General features: G+C 41.3%; 2 protein-coding genes across 2 annotated transcripts in view; one reads left to right on the top strand and one right to left on the bottom strand.

The window, feature by feature from the left end:
- Positions 1-11,955, top strand: part of wwox (WW domain containing oxidoreductase) — a 377,066-nt gene extending 365,111 nt beyond the window's left edge. The window contains exon 9 of the mRNA XM_079809852.1: positions 11,175-11,955. Within this exon, the coding sequence (XP_079665978.1) occupies positions 11,175-11,366 (192 nt within the window). The 3' untranslated portion in view covers positions 11,367-11,955. The remainder of the gene's footprint in view (positions 1-11,174) is intronic.
- mafb (MAF bZIP transcription factor b) overlaps positions 10,800-12,714 on the bottom strand; it is a 112,819-nt gene continuing 110,904 nt past the window's right edge. The window contains exon 3 of the mRNA XM_079809855.1: positions 10,800-12,442. The gene's annotated coding sequence lies outside the window, so the exon portion shown is untranslated. The remainder of the gene's footprint in view (positions 12,443-12,714) is intronic.

Raw genomic sequence — 12,714 nt, 5'->3', positions numbered from 1 at the left:
AAGCCACTTTCAGATACCGCACTATCAAATGTCATCAAATCGTGCCTTCAGCAATACTTTAGCATATTTCCTGGGAAAGAATATAATGACGTCTAAGTGAAGGAGAGAGAATGAGCAGAGGTTTTTGAAGTGGACACAGGTGCAGAGGATGAGAGACTTTAAGCTCCTTTATCAAACCCCAAAGACCTGCAGTCACAACCAGACCGGACTCTTTTTTCCCGACTTTCTTTATCCTGGTGACCTGCAGTCATTACCTTCTGTGGAAATGAATGAGCAGGGTTAAATAGCTGCCAATTTCTTCCTCCTTCAAAGATCTTTGAGAGCGGCGAGTACGCCCAATAAACCCACACCCCTCTTATGTTTTATTCAGCTCATTTCAGAGCGGGCCGCCGAACGCCCGGCTTTAAGCTGATTTCCCGATTCATTTGAAATCCCGTCGGCATGCAAAAGTTCTCCTCTTTTTACAGCCCCCCATTTTAATGAATAGATGTCCAATAAGGACTTTTATTGTCTTAGCATATGTTGCTTTTATTAGCTGAAAATAATTACGTTCTTCGGATCACCTCGGAAGTCCTTCCGAAAGATAAAAGCGAGATAGTTTCACAGTGGCTGCACAAGTCCTTCCGAGTCCAATCGTTTTCCCCCTGGGTGCTCCGTGTCCTAATACCCCCGCGCTCATTCCCCCTCCTCTCCCATTCCCGGTCCAGCCCCCTCCCTCCCTGGACTGTGACGGCGCTCCATCTTATGGGAGAGCCGGGTCCACACCGGGGCCATGTTCTCCTGGAGACTGCTGAATGATTGCCACTTCAACTGTGTTTATTTCCCAACGTGCTCCATTTGTCAGACTGTGTCCGATTTCACTTTTCTGGGTTTGTGTGTTTGCTCTGAGTGGACGACCGCCGCCACTTTATCCTGAAAGGAGAGGAGGCTCTTTCACAGTGATTGGCCATTACTTACACCGCTGTGAACCCCTTTTCCCTCTGCCTGCCTCCCTTTTAGTGGTCAGGACGCGTTTCTGGTGTCTCAGTGACTGTCAGATCTAAAATCCAGAATTTGACCTGAAAACCCTCGTGTCCAGAGACGAGAAATGTGTCTGCACCAAGAGGCAAAAATCCCCTTTCTGCATTGACGGACATTCAAAAGTATGTATTTTCAGGAAATAGACTTGAGATCAGTGTTTGTTAGGGTGTCGTTTCCTGTGGCTCCTGAGGAATAATTGTCGGGTTTAACTTTTTTTTAGGGGGGTTTAAAATCAGATTTTTGAAGCTTGTGTTTTTATGCCTGTTACTTACATTGTTGCAAAACATACTTGTACGTGTGCAGTAATCCAGTGCAGTTTCCAGCTGAAATGAACACTAGAGGCAGTAAAACTCCAACAACTTCTCTTCTTTTTCACACAAATTATGATTACAAGGACATATTATTGATTAGGAAATACTTATTTAGGTGCAGTTTCTTGCACAATGGTAAGTTATGACACTTGTACACTTTTACCAATGTACAAGATGACGATACATGATGTAAACGAATGCATTTTGTAATAATCTGCTCAGTGTGTATGGCTTTTCTCTTTGCACTTGGGTACAAGTCCTGCGAAGCGTCATATGTGATAGAAAAAAAGCTCAAAGACTTGAAGAAGCAAGCTAAAAATGGCATTGTTGCGTTTTAATCTCACGTTTGCTTTTGTTGACGCTATCGTTTGCGTTTAGTGTTGGCGCTACGTTATTTTCATACACGATTCAAACCTTTCCGTGCCTCTCATTGCCAAACAACCAACATGATAAAATATTGCCAGATTCACATTCACCTGTCTAGGATGAAATCAATCAAGCACTTTGAAAGTGTTTTCAGAAATGTCCCAAAAATGAGCTTTGATTGTTTAATGATTATTATTATTATTTTTTTAAGAACAGCACTTATTAATCATGCATTATCAGAGGTGTTTATTAAAGGGATGACAAAAGATGTCATCATTCACACACCTGATGTCATTCCAAACACACATGACTTTCTTTCGTCTGTAAAACACGAAAGGAGACGTTTTGAGAAATGTTCACACTGCTCTTTTCCATACAGTGAAAGAGGACGGTGACCATATCAAGATACACGATATGTAATGCATGTAAAACAAAACGTGCTTCATGCTTTCTGCAGTCAAACACTCTCAGAACAAAATGTACAAAAGCGGTCACTTTTCAAAAGGTACAACTTTGAATCTAAAGAGGGCATATTAGTCTCTCAATGGTACATTTTAGAACCTTTTTGAAGGGCACCGTGCCAGCTTTTGTACCTTTTTTTCTGAGAGTGTATGATAGTGTTGTGTGTGGAAAAAGACTGAAATGTAAGTAGTCTTGTCTGTCCGCTTTACTTTCATTGTTTGGTAAATGATTTGCGTTCCGTGTACAACAAAAAAAGGTAGAAAACATGAATGTGCACAGATTTGTATTTATGTAAATCTATATGTATAAATGTTGTGGCCTAGGGATGGCTTTAATTTTTCAAACAATAAAGAGCTGAAATCGAATAAAATGTCATGAAAAATCCAGTGTTTGGCCGGCTGTCCTAAGGCTGTGGAAATCTACATGGGCCGCTCTCTCGGCACACCTCGCCAACATGAATGTTATTACTCACCCTTGAGAGAGTGAGAATGGGTTTGTGGGAATGGGCTCCACCATCAGTAGAACGAGACTCGGGGGAGACGGAGGGCGCCTTTCCCCATTCCATTACACACAGGCCTCCGCTATAATGAAGGCGATTTTAATAGGATTTAATGCATGTGGTGGGGCAAGGTCCTGCTACCTTATGGCCCTGACAAAAGAATACGAGAGTGTAATCATCAAGCCTCATTCAGCGGCAGTCCTGCACGCACATTGATCATCCTTTACCATCCTTGCCTTCTGGAGGTGAAGAGAGAGCCTCTCTGCAGTGATACCGAAACCTGTCCAGTTTCTATTCTTCGCCTTTTATCCTAAAATTGCTCAAAGCGCGAATCTGAGCTGTGGCGCAGTGCTTAGTGCTGGTTTGAGTCTGGCTCTTTCTACACTTCGGCCTGATCGTTTTTCTTCATGATACATCCCGGTCAAATTCACAGTGTTTTAGGGTTGTCCGTAAACTTGACCGAAAATGTCCTAGCATAATAACCCTTTCAAATGGTCAATCTTTTGTTTGGCTCTTTTTTTCTCTGGTGCCTTGACCTCCATTTTGCCTTGACCTCCAGGTCTCTTCTTGCTAATTTTCAGGCTCTTCACAGTTGCAGTGTAGATGCACCATATTGTCGTCGGCCTGCTTCATCTGCGCTGATTCTGTTTGCTCTACGGCTGTGTACATTATCACGGTTCTCCTCGAGAGAGAGAGAGAGAGAGAGAGAGAGAGAGAGAGAGAGAGAGAGAGAGAGAGAGAGAGAGAGAGAGAGAGAGAGAGAGAGAGAGAGAGAGAGAGAGAGAGAGAGAGAGAGAGAGAGAGAGAGAGAGAGAGAGATGGTTCAATCCCAGCCCCTGCGCTCTGAAAGGACCATTATTCCTGTGTTTTTCGGGCCACGGGCCGTGGAGGTGTGTGTGTTCAGAGTTTGTGAAGTGTGTTTTGTGGTGTAAATCCTCTCTCCGGCGGTTCATTGGGCAGAAAGAATGGCCATGGCGGCTGTTTACTCTTTACCCAGTGTCCCCCTCACAGCTGGCCGGAGCACGCTCAGATGAGCTGTCGGCTCGCTGAGAGCACCGCCACTGAATGCTAAGGTAAACAAAAAGAGAAAAACAGATGGAGAGAGAGAGAGAGAGATCTGCGTAAATGTTGCCGGGATTGGTTCTTCACGCTCTTTTGTGACAGAGATTTGACTTTTGGGGGTTTGGATTGAGGGAGGTTCTATTGGACAAACTGGATAAGTGCCTTTTTTTGTTCCACAAAATGTTCTTTTAATCAAAGCAATCACACTTTTAAAAATGTCCTCCTATTTCGGCTTCCGTTCATTAAAACGTGGATGGTCAAATTAGCTGTACAAGTCATTTCAACTTAAATTATATTAAACTGACTTTAAAAAAATTGAGTTGAACCTTCTATAACTTTGAAATACTACATAACTTTTTTACAGTGCACTGTAATCTGAACTAAATAAAACAATCTGGACTCTTTTAATGTAATTAAACTTATTTTATATCATCATTTATTTTATTCAATTGAATAATTAATTTTTTTTATGTAATGTTTTTTTAATTTAATTCAATATTTTATTTGTATTTAACTTAATTTTATATATATTTTATTTTATTAACATATGCTTCGGCATTTTGTATATTTTAATTAAAAAATGTTATATTTCTAATTGAATTCAATACTTTTTTTTATTTAACTTAATTTGATATTTTATTTTATTAACATATGCTTCGGCTAAATGTCTTATATAGCCTTACCCAGCTTTTATATTTATAAATATATACGGACTGTGTGTGATTGAATTATTTTCTAGCAATTTCATTAAATCCACATAAAAATGAAATGATGTAAATGTGCAATAATTAATTAAGTGAACATAATTTATACCAAAATTGGTATCGAGGTTGGCAGTACCATTGTTGGTGATTAAGTGTAAATTAATCTATAATCAGGGGTTTGTTGTAACTGTTAAAACACATTTCCTCACAGTAACATGATAAACGATCGAGTTTGAAGAATGCTGATTACACTACAAATTGTGTAAATAATAAGAAAAAGGAAAAGTATCATTTACCTGCCAAGGGTCCAAAAAGGTCACTTCTTGGGGAAACTAGTTACACTTCATGCTATGCTAACTGTTTTAAATACCAGTTTTCTGACTAAAGAACATGGGAACATGCATTTATTGGTTTGAAAATGTAACTAATCAGTCCCTACGGAAAGTGCCAGGTATGTTGCAACAACTCAATGCATCTTCCAAAGAGGGTTTTTTGGGGAGGAATTACTCATCACTGACACATGGCCTAGAGATGGTTGCCTATTGTCAATTTTTGAATTGAACTATGGGAAATAATTATGTGGCACATTGACGTGTACACTGTAAAATCTAATTAGTTAGTTACTTAAAAAAAGCATGCAAACCGATTGCCTTAAAAAAAGTGAAATAGGAATAGTATGTTGTGCTGACAAATGCTTAGTTAGTAAAGTTCACTAACACAAGAGTTCTAGTAACTAAAAAACAACTGTAGAGAGTACTTTAGGTTTACTCTTGACTTAGTACAGCTACCATTGTTGTGTTTTGATCAACTGTGAGATATTGTCACAAATATAGAGGGATTATATCAACCCAATTGAAAGTTTCACAGGTGTTTATGATGTAAGTGTTAGCACTAAAATTGTAAACGATCATTATATGACATAAAGGGAAATATTACATAAAATATGACCTTAATTTCTGACTAAATCAAAAAAGCTATGTCGACTTTTAAAAGCAACCTATTTATCACTTCTCTTCCTTTGAAAACAAATCACTGTGATGTGTTGTTTTATCGCTGCATCAATAGGAACAGAGTTATAATAATAATAATAATGTTCCAAGAGCCCAACCAAAGTGAACACTGATCCCCATAATGGTGAGGGATTTTTATTTCTTGACAAAATGGCACTCAAACCAATCAATTAATCTTAACTTGGGTTTTCTGGGTAGTACAGATTACTGGATTTTTAAAATTAAGTTAAGACATGAAGTAAAGACTCAACAAGAGTCACTATCATTGAAAAACACACGTGATGGCAAAGAAGCGAAACACTAAACATCTTGTTACAATGATTATTTATTAAATTTAAAATATCTTTAGCACAGATTAAAAATCAGACACCTCCAACTATCATGATCGTCATGAATTGAAAATAAACATTCCTAAAAAAACAGTCCCTCTTCCTCCATTGGATCCATGATCTCCTTCATAGAATAGTCTCTGGTTGTGTTATAAATGTACAGGTCATTGCATAGGGCTGAGGCAAAACTGATCGCAATACTCTTGGGTTTCATTGACGTCAATCACTGCATGGCCGTAGAACACAGCAACATATACATATGTACTAAAAAGAAAGAATTAAGTGCTAAAATAAAAGGCCTGGTACAAAACAGATGGAACGAAATACACATCATTATTGGTTATTAATGTTCTGTGAGCATATGAGGTTTGGTTTTGAAATGCAGGGCCATGGTTCAAAACCCGGACATTGTTCATCCTCCCTCCCGGACATCATGGTGTTTGCCTCAACCCTCGTACACAAACGTCTGAAGGATAACAAGAAACATGGGCACGACAACCGCGTATACCGAAAGAATAAATAAAAAATCAAACAGAAATCACAATTTTTCACATCCGTTTATGAGATCATGTTTATTTGACCAATCGTTTTATGCTCCTTTTTCTTAATTCACTTCTTTTTTTTTTTTAGCACATGCCATATGCGATTTTGATTATAAAAGTACCTGAAACAATTGCTAGAGTGTCAGCATGCATAGCTGTTCGATATTTACAGATGTATGTACAACGACGACAGCGGAGGTGGACGACATGAGACCAATAATGAGGGGGAAATTTACAGCATTTTCTTTTACTTATCACATGCAGCAATGGCGGAAAATTCAACACAACCTTCCTAGAAACAGAGGGATATTACTCTTACCCAGTAAGGTCATCACGGGCTGTTTCAAGCCATTCTCTCTGCGGATCAGAACGTGATGCTCTAGATATGACGGATACTCTACACCGAGCACACAGGAAGTGAGTGTTTGGAGAAACTACATGGAAAACGTTAGTTAACAGCGAAAGAACCATCTCTGCCAACTATAAACTCTCAGCCGGCACGGGACTTTAATACTGACGGTAAAGGAGGAATCAAAGCACACTTTGTACACTAAATACAGTCCGATTTCAGCAGGTGTGCATGACGAGGGCTTCATTTCAGGGGTCAACAAATAAAAGACATGAAAAAACTTAGGTCATTCCCTTTCAGGAAGTATTAAACACCTGTGTAACGCTTAACCAAAAGAAGCACGCTTACCACTACACTCTAATCAGACACTATGAACATTTCCTTATGTTAAATATACAATTATGCGGAGCAGGATTTTGGACCGGCGAGATTTCACGATGGGCGGGGCTTGTAGAAACCAAGCAAGTAATCGTCATGTCGCTTTATCGGATCACGGCTGTTCTCATCTCAATTATTTATTGCTAAACAAAACAACTTATTTGGATCTGTGCGCATGAGGTTTCACATTGAACATTGCATTTGATACAGGAAGACGTTTAGTTCGTTCTTATTGCAGGACTTCGGAGAGTATGGAAGTATCTTGCGTCCTTCGTTTCTTTATTATATTTGATAGAGGATGCTTTGGTTTGGTTGTCAGTATTGCTGCAAAAATGATCAATCTGTTGGTGTTTTCCTAGAAGTTTGAATCCCTGTATGATGGGGAACGTGGCTCATTTCGCTGTGGAATACTTCAGTTGTTCTAAACTGGTGGATCACGACCCAAATTGTGAACAGCAATGAAAAACAATGCTAAGCATATAATTGTGCATGGTTAGCATTGACTTTCACCGTCGGCGTCAAACACGTCCAATACATTTGTACAAATCTATGCAGATACCAACTCATGTAACGCACAAATCTTGCACTACAAACAATTGTAGCGCAATGTCGGGACGTCACACGATGTCCAATTATTAAATCTTGGGTGCTGAAGCAAAACCAGTCGAGAAGCACTGCTTTAACCGTCTCGGGTTTCTGGGCCGAGCTCTTGATAAATGTACCTGGTCCAGCATGTTAATGCGTTTCATCATAAAGCTTATCGGTCCAAGAGGGTCAAGCGCCAGGAGGTTCAGCATAACAGCAATAAGATCCATGTTCTCTTATTCAGTCGGACTATCCAATCTCAACATCTCCCACAGCTAAATACACCAAAGCTGGAGGCTCATGGTTAGAAACCCTATTATTGTCCCGCTGCTTACGGATCAAGGAAACGGCATTCCAGTCTACAGCCTCAATGGATCAATCGCAGATCTATATTTAGTGAAGATGCATCTGAGAAAGCTTGATGGGAATGTATTAAATGAACTAAACCCCAATTGAACAATCAAGCCGACTGTACGGCGAGCACATCTGAGTTGAGCTGTAATTCAGACGGCGATTACTGTAATAAAGTCGCCTGAGCTAACCGCTAGCTCTGCTTTAGCTTTGTATGAGGCAGCTGGGATTTAACCATGTGCATCTCACATCCGCTAGGAAGACTAGGCAGGCTTTGGAAATGGGCTAAAGCGCATTTGGAAGTGGGTTTGTATTCATTTCAGCCCATTGTTTGGCTAAGGGACAGCAGCACGCTAGCCAGCGCTGAAATCGCACTCCACATCCATTAGCGCTGGTAATCTCAGTCACGCTAGTCTTCACAGTGTGTCATTACAGAAGGCATTAGCAGAGCCAAGTAGCGTGATGCAATACAGCACGTGCGCCTGCGAGGAGTGTATTAGCGTTAACTTTGAGCTGTTGGGCACTGTATCCTAATCAAGACGAGGTGACAACAAGGGCACGTGAAGAACACGTCGCCGTTTTCTAAGATAAAACACTTCTTGAGCTTGTGGAAAACCAGACCAAACTAAACCTGTTTTCTTGCAGCTTAGCCTATGCTTAAAACATCTACATGAGCGTAAAGTCCTAAAATATTGGGGCATTATGAAAATCAATACTTGCAAACCATTTCTAAGGTTTCTAGACCTATATCCTGGGTTTGGATTTCAGAGCACATTTGTTATTCCTAATGAGCTAATCGAAAGCTAGGAGGCATTTTGCTCAACATCTAGCTGATTTTCTTATCACGACCTTACCTAAATAACCAGGGAAATAATTTCACACAGCTTTGAACGAGTGCAAACACTTTTTTTTGTGCATATAACTACGGTAAATGTAATTACAAGAGCAGTGAATCCATAAAGTGCATCTTTGCATATTGACTCGCTGCGTTGGGTTCGCCAGAGGGGTTGAGTGACATTTTTCCATCCTTTCATATTCCCAGCTTCAAATATGTATTAACTTATCACCGCACAAGCAGGTAAGACTCCAGAAAGATCCGTCCTTTTGATGTCATGTTTATTGCTGCACTAACCAAAGCAACATGCAGCATCTGTGTACTTCAAAAGACGCTCGGTCCGACACGCACAGATACAGAAAAACACACAGACTAGAGTTAAATGGGGATGAGCGCACTGAATATCTGACTACAGCCTTGGCTTTCTTCCTGCAAGTTTGTGTGTGTGTGTGTGTTTCTAACAAGCGTTCTGTCACAGTCTTTGCCAGCTTGAGCTACAGCTGTTGATTTGGCGCCTTAAATGAGCCAATGTCTTTGTACTGTTGCACGCGCGTGTGTGTATTTGCGTCTGTTTAAAGAGTTGGCCACCGGTGCACGTCCCTGTAAACGTCTGCCAGACGATCTCCTAAACGTTGGCCTGCGCTTTTTTCAGATCTGAGACGCTCCTGCGCTATTTGAAGATAAAGCGGCCGTCCATTTCATGTGCATCTCACAGAAGTTAACTTCCTGCCGGAGTCGTGTGTGAAGTCGCGCAGGACGTTTTTTTCTGTGAGAGGAGGGATATAAAAACGAGTCTGGGTACATTTGAACTGCACGTCGCCTCTAATTCTGTCTGACATGTTTTTCTTTTCCTCTGAATCTTCAGCACGCTTTCCCCGAGACAGTTAAAACACCCGGGATAGCCAACCGTCCCCGACAATTAGACTCTGATCAGCCGTGCGGAAAAGTGCGGAGCATCTGTAAGACGTGAAGAGTCTTTGTTTTTGTGGAAACAATCAAACCCGAGGGGAACAAACAAGATAGACCCTAAAAGAGGCTTGACTGGGGGGCGTACATGCTGTGCTCCAGACACAAATGACTGGTTTTGATGTTTCATGAGAGTTTTGTAACGCGAGGGGATAAGGATGGAATTGCTAGGCTGGCCTGTGAACCCTGGCTGAACAGTATGATACCGCTATAATCTTAAACTAGTTATAAGACAGACGCTAATGCTAAACTGTTTTCTGCTAGTTTGGTGCCGAAATAACGCACTTCACCTTAACGCGCCTCTTCATCTCGGAAAAGTGATTCCAGTCCTTTCTTAAGGGGTTCACACTGAAAACGATCAGTCACCAAAACGCTTCAACTGCAGTATTAGATGGCGGATTGTGTATCTGCATTCCCATTGGTTGTCACCAAATTTAAACGCCTCAGATGGACAACTCTCAATGAAAGCGAATGACTTCCAGTTGCTTTCGCTGAAAATCGCTGTCAGTGTGAACAGCCCTTTAGAGCTTTCAATGCGGCCTGGCCATTTATGCATGCGCTACCGAGGATACTGGGATTCGGGCTGCGTGTCTCCAACCTGTCTTGAGTGTCTTTCCATTTGATATCTTTGTGCTGGATCCCTTAAATGTGTGTGTATATGAGTCTGTGTACATGTAGTGACAGAACGTCCCCATTGACTCAGTGACATCCAGAAATCCCTTTGACATGAGATGAATGGACAGTTTTGGCAGGCTGCCCCACAGTCGTCTTTACAAGACTTCCCCAAAGCACTTCCTTTCTGCTATGTACAGTATCTACAACTATACCGTTTGTGTGTGTGTGTGTGTGGACCATTGTCTGTGATTCTTGGCAGGTGTACAAGAGATATACAATAAACCTGCCAATTGAGTGCTTCTCAGTTCAAGTTTCTGAGATATTATATCCCGTTTTTCCTACTTATGGAGGAGATACCGTTGTTGTCGGTTGTTTTCCTGCTAACCTTCGAGAGGATTGAGCATTCAGACAGCGTGAGGTTTGAGTCCATCTTAAAAGCTTTTATAGACCTTGCCAGAATTGAACACCATAAACCAGCTCATCTCTGAGGTTTCTAGACTAGTATTTGGCAGGTACCTATATGACAGCATGCAGATTGTTGACAGCCATGTGTCCAGTGTACAAGTACAACTCCACTTGAACGCGCTCACAGTCTGTCCCATGGTGTCTTTTGATTGGCTGTGAAGCACTCCCCCTGTCTCATGATGAGTTTTAGGGGGTTAGAGGTGTCTTTGGTATTGCCCTGTCCCCTTGAAGAGCACCACCCAGTTTTCCCTGTGCAGGAACAAGAGTCTTTGTTTTCGCTCGCATTGCTTCAGTTTGATATTTTTGTTTTTTTTTGTTTCCACAGCAACAGGGAGCGGCCAGTACCGTCTACTGCGCCGTGGCTCCAGAGCTGGAGGGTATCGGAGGGATGTACTTCAACAACTGCTTCCGCTGCTTGCCCTCTTCGCAGGCCCAGGACACCACGGCCGCCCTAAGCCTGTGGGAACTCAGCGAGAGGCTCATCCAGGATAGATCCACCCCCCCTCAGGTGCTCTGACCCTGTGATCCCCGCGGGGCCGCCTACAGGAACATCGCGGCTATGTAGAGGATTCAGGCATAGGATAATCATTGTTTGAAGGGGCAAAAACGATGAGAAGAAGATGCAATTCTAAACTGTACAAGGACGTTGGCAATCAAGCTGGGAAGTTATCTGAGGATCGGAAACTAGAACCACGCGGGCTGGGACTTCTAAAGCAGATAAAGAGATGCAGAGAGACAGCGAGAGATTCAATTCAATTGTGTTTCTCTCGTTCTCAAAGGCGTAGTCACTCAATCCTGCATTAGGCTTTAACTAGGTCTAGATCACTCTATAAATGTCTCCTTAACAAGCAATAATGTTTGAATTGTCTTTAGAGGGGGTCTATATGGATGTTTACGGCGTACAAATACTCGTCTGTTTGGAGATCAATGTCAACCCTTACGTCTGTACAGATAAAAATGTTGAATAAATGTTGTAACGGCGTAACCTACAAAGACATAATGCAGGAAATGTACAATTTGTGAACTATTTACAAACATGGTGTAGAATAAGCCTGTATCGATATCCTGTACACAATATACACAAGCTGCTGTTCTGAAAGAATCTCAATGCTGTTGTCTTTCTTAACCCCATCTGGCTTGAGCCTCCCCACCACCTTTTATAAAACGCTGGGCTAATGTGAAGAACGGTGAAACAGCATCTGGTGCGAGAACCGGAGGGCCGACAGTGGCCGAGACACAGAAAGAGTCCATGTGGTCTGAAAATGACGGACGTTCCTTTTCAAATTCCTTTTATTGTCCGGATTGCATCATCAAACATGCAGGGATGTTTCAAGGCGTTCCTAATTTTGTTTTTCATTGTTGGCGACACATCTGACTGTAAAATCAGGGTAGAGTCAGTAGAAGGGGATTGTGGGTAAGGCTGAGGAATGGCACTCAGGTTGATAAAGGGTTTCTGATTTCTCTCGATCCTCCATCATCTTCCTCCTCCTAATCGTTGTCTTCATCAGGGGTTGATTTTGGAGAGGTTGTGCTTTGTGGCAGTCTTGGAGCCGTGGGTCACCCTAAGCCAGAAGCGTTCCAGTGTTACACTGTCTGAAAAGAAAGAGGAAAAGAATTAATCATTCAAAATAAAATAAAAAACACGATCTTAAGTAGTCATTGTATATACGGTTGGTGGGTTGAACATTTTAAATCAGCCTTTCTGAATTAATTCTCAGTGCTTTATTAATGTAAATTCTTACATCTTTCATTGTTTTGGGCCTAAAAAGTGTTAACAAATATAACTGCGAAATCTGAATTAGTTTATGATTCATTTTAATGAATGTATCTATTCATACATTTTAAAAAGTCCCCGTGTGACATTT

This window comes from Gobio gobio (assembly GCF_949357685.1).
Source record: "Gobio gobio genome assembly, chromosome: 25".
Lineage (NCBI taxonomy): Eukaryota > Metazoa > Chordata > Actinopteri > Cypriniformes > Gobionidae > Gobio > Gobio gobio.
The sequence above is the reverse complement of the archived record's forward strand: the minus strand, read 5'-3'. Positions and strand labels throughout refer to the sequence as shown.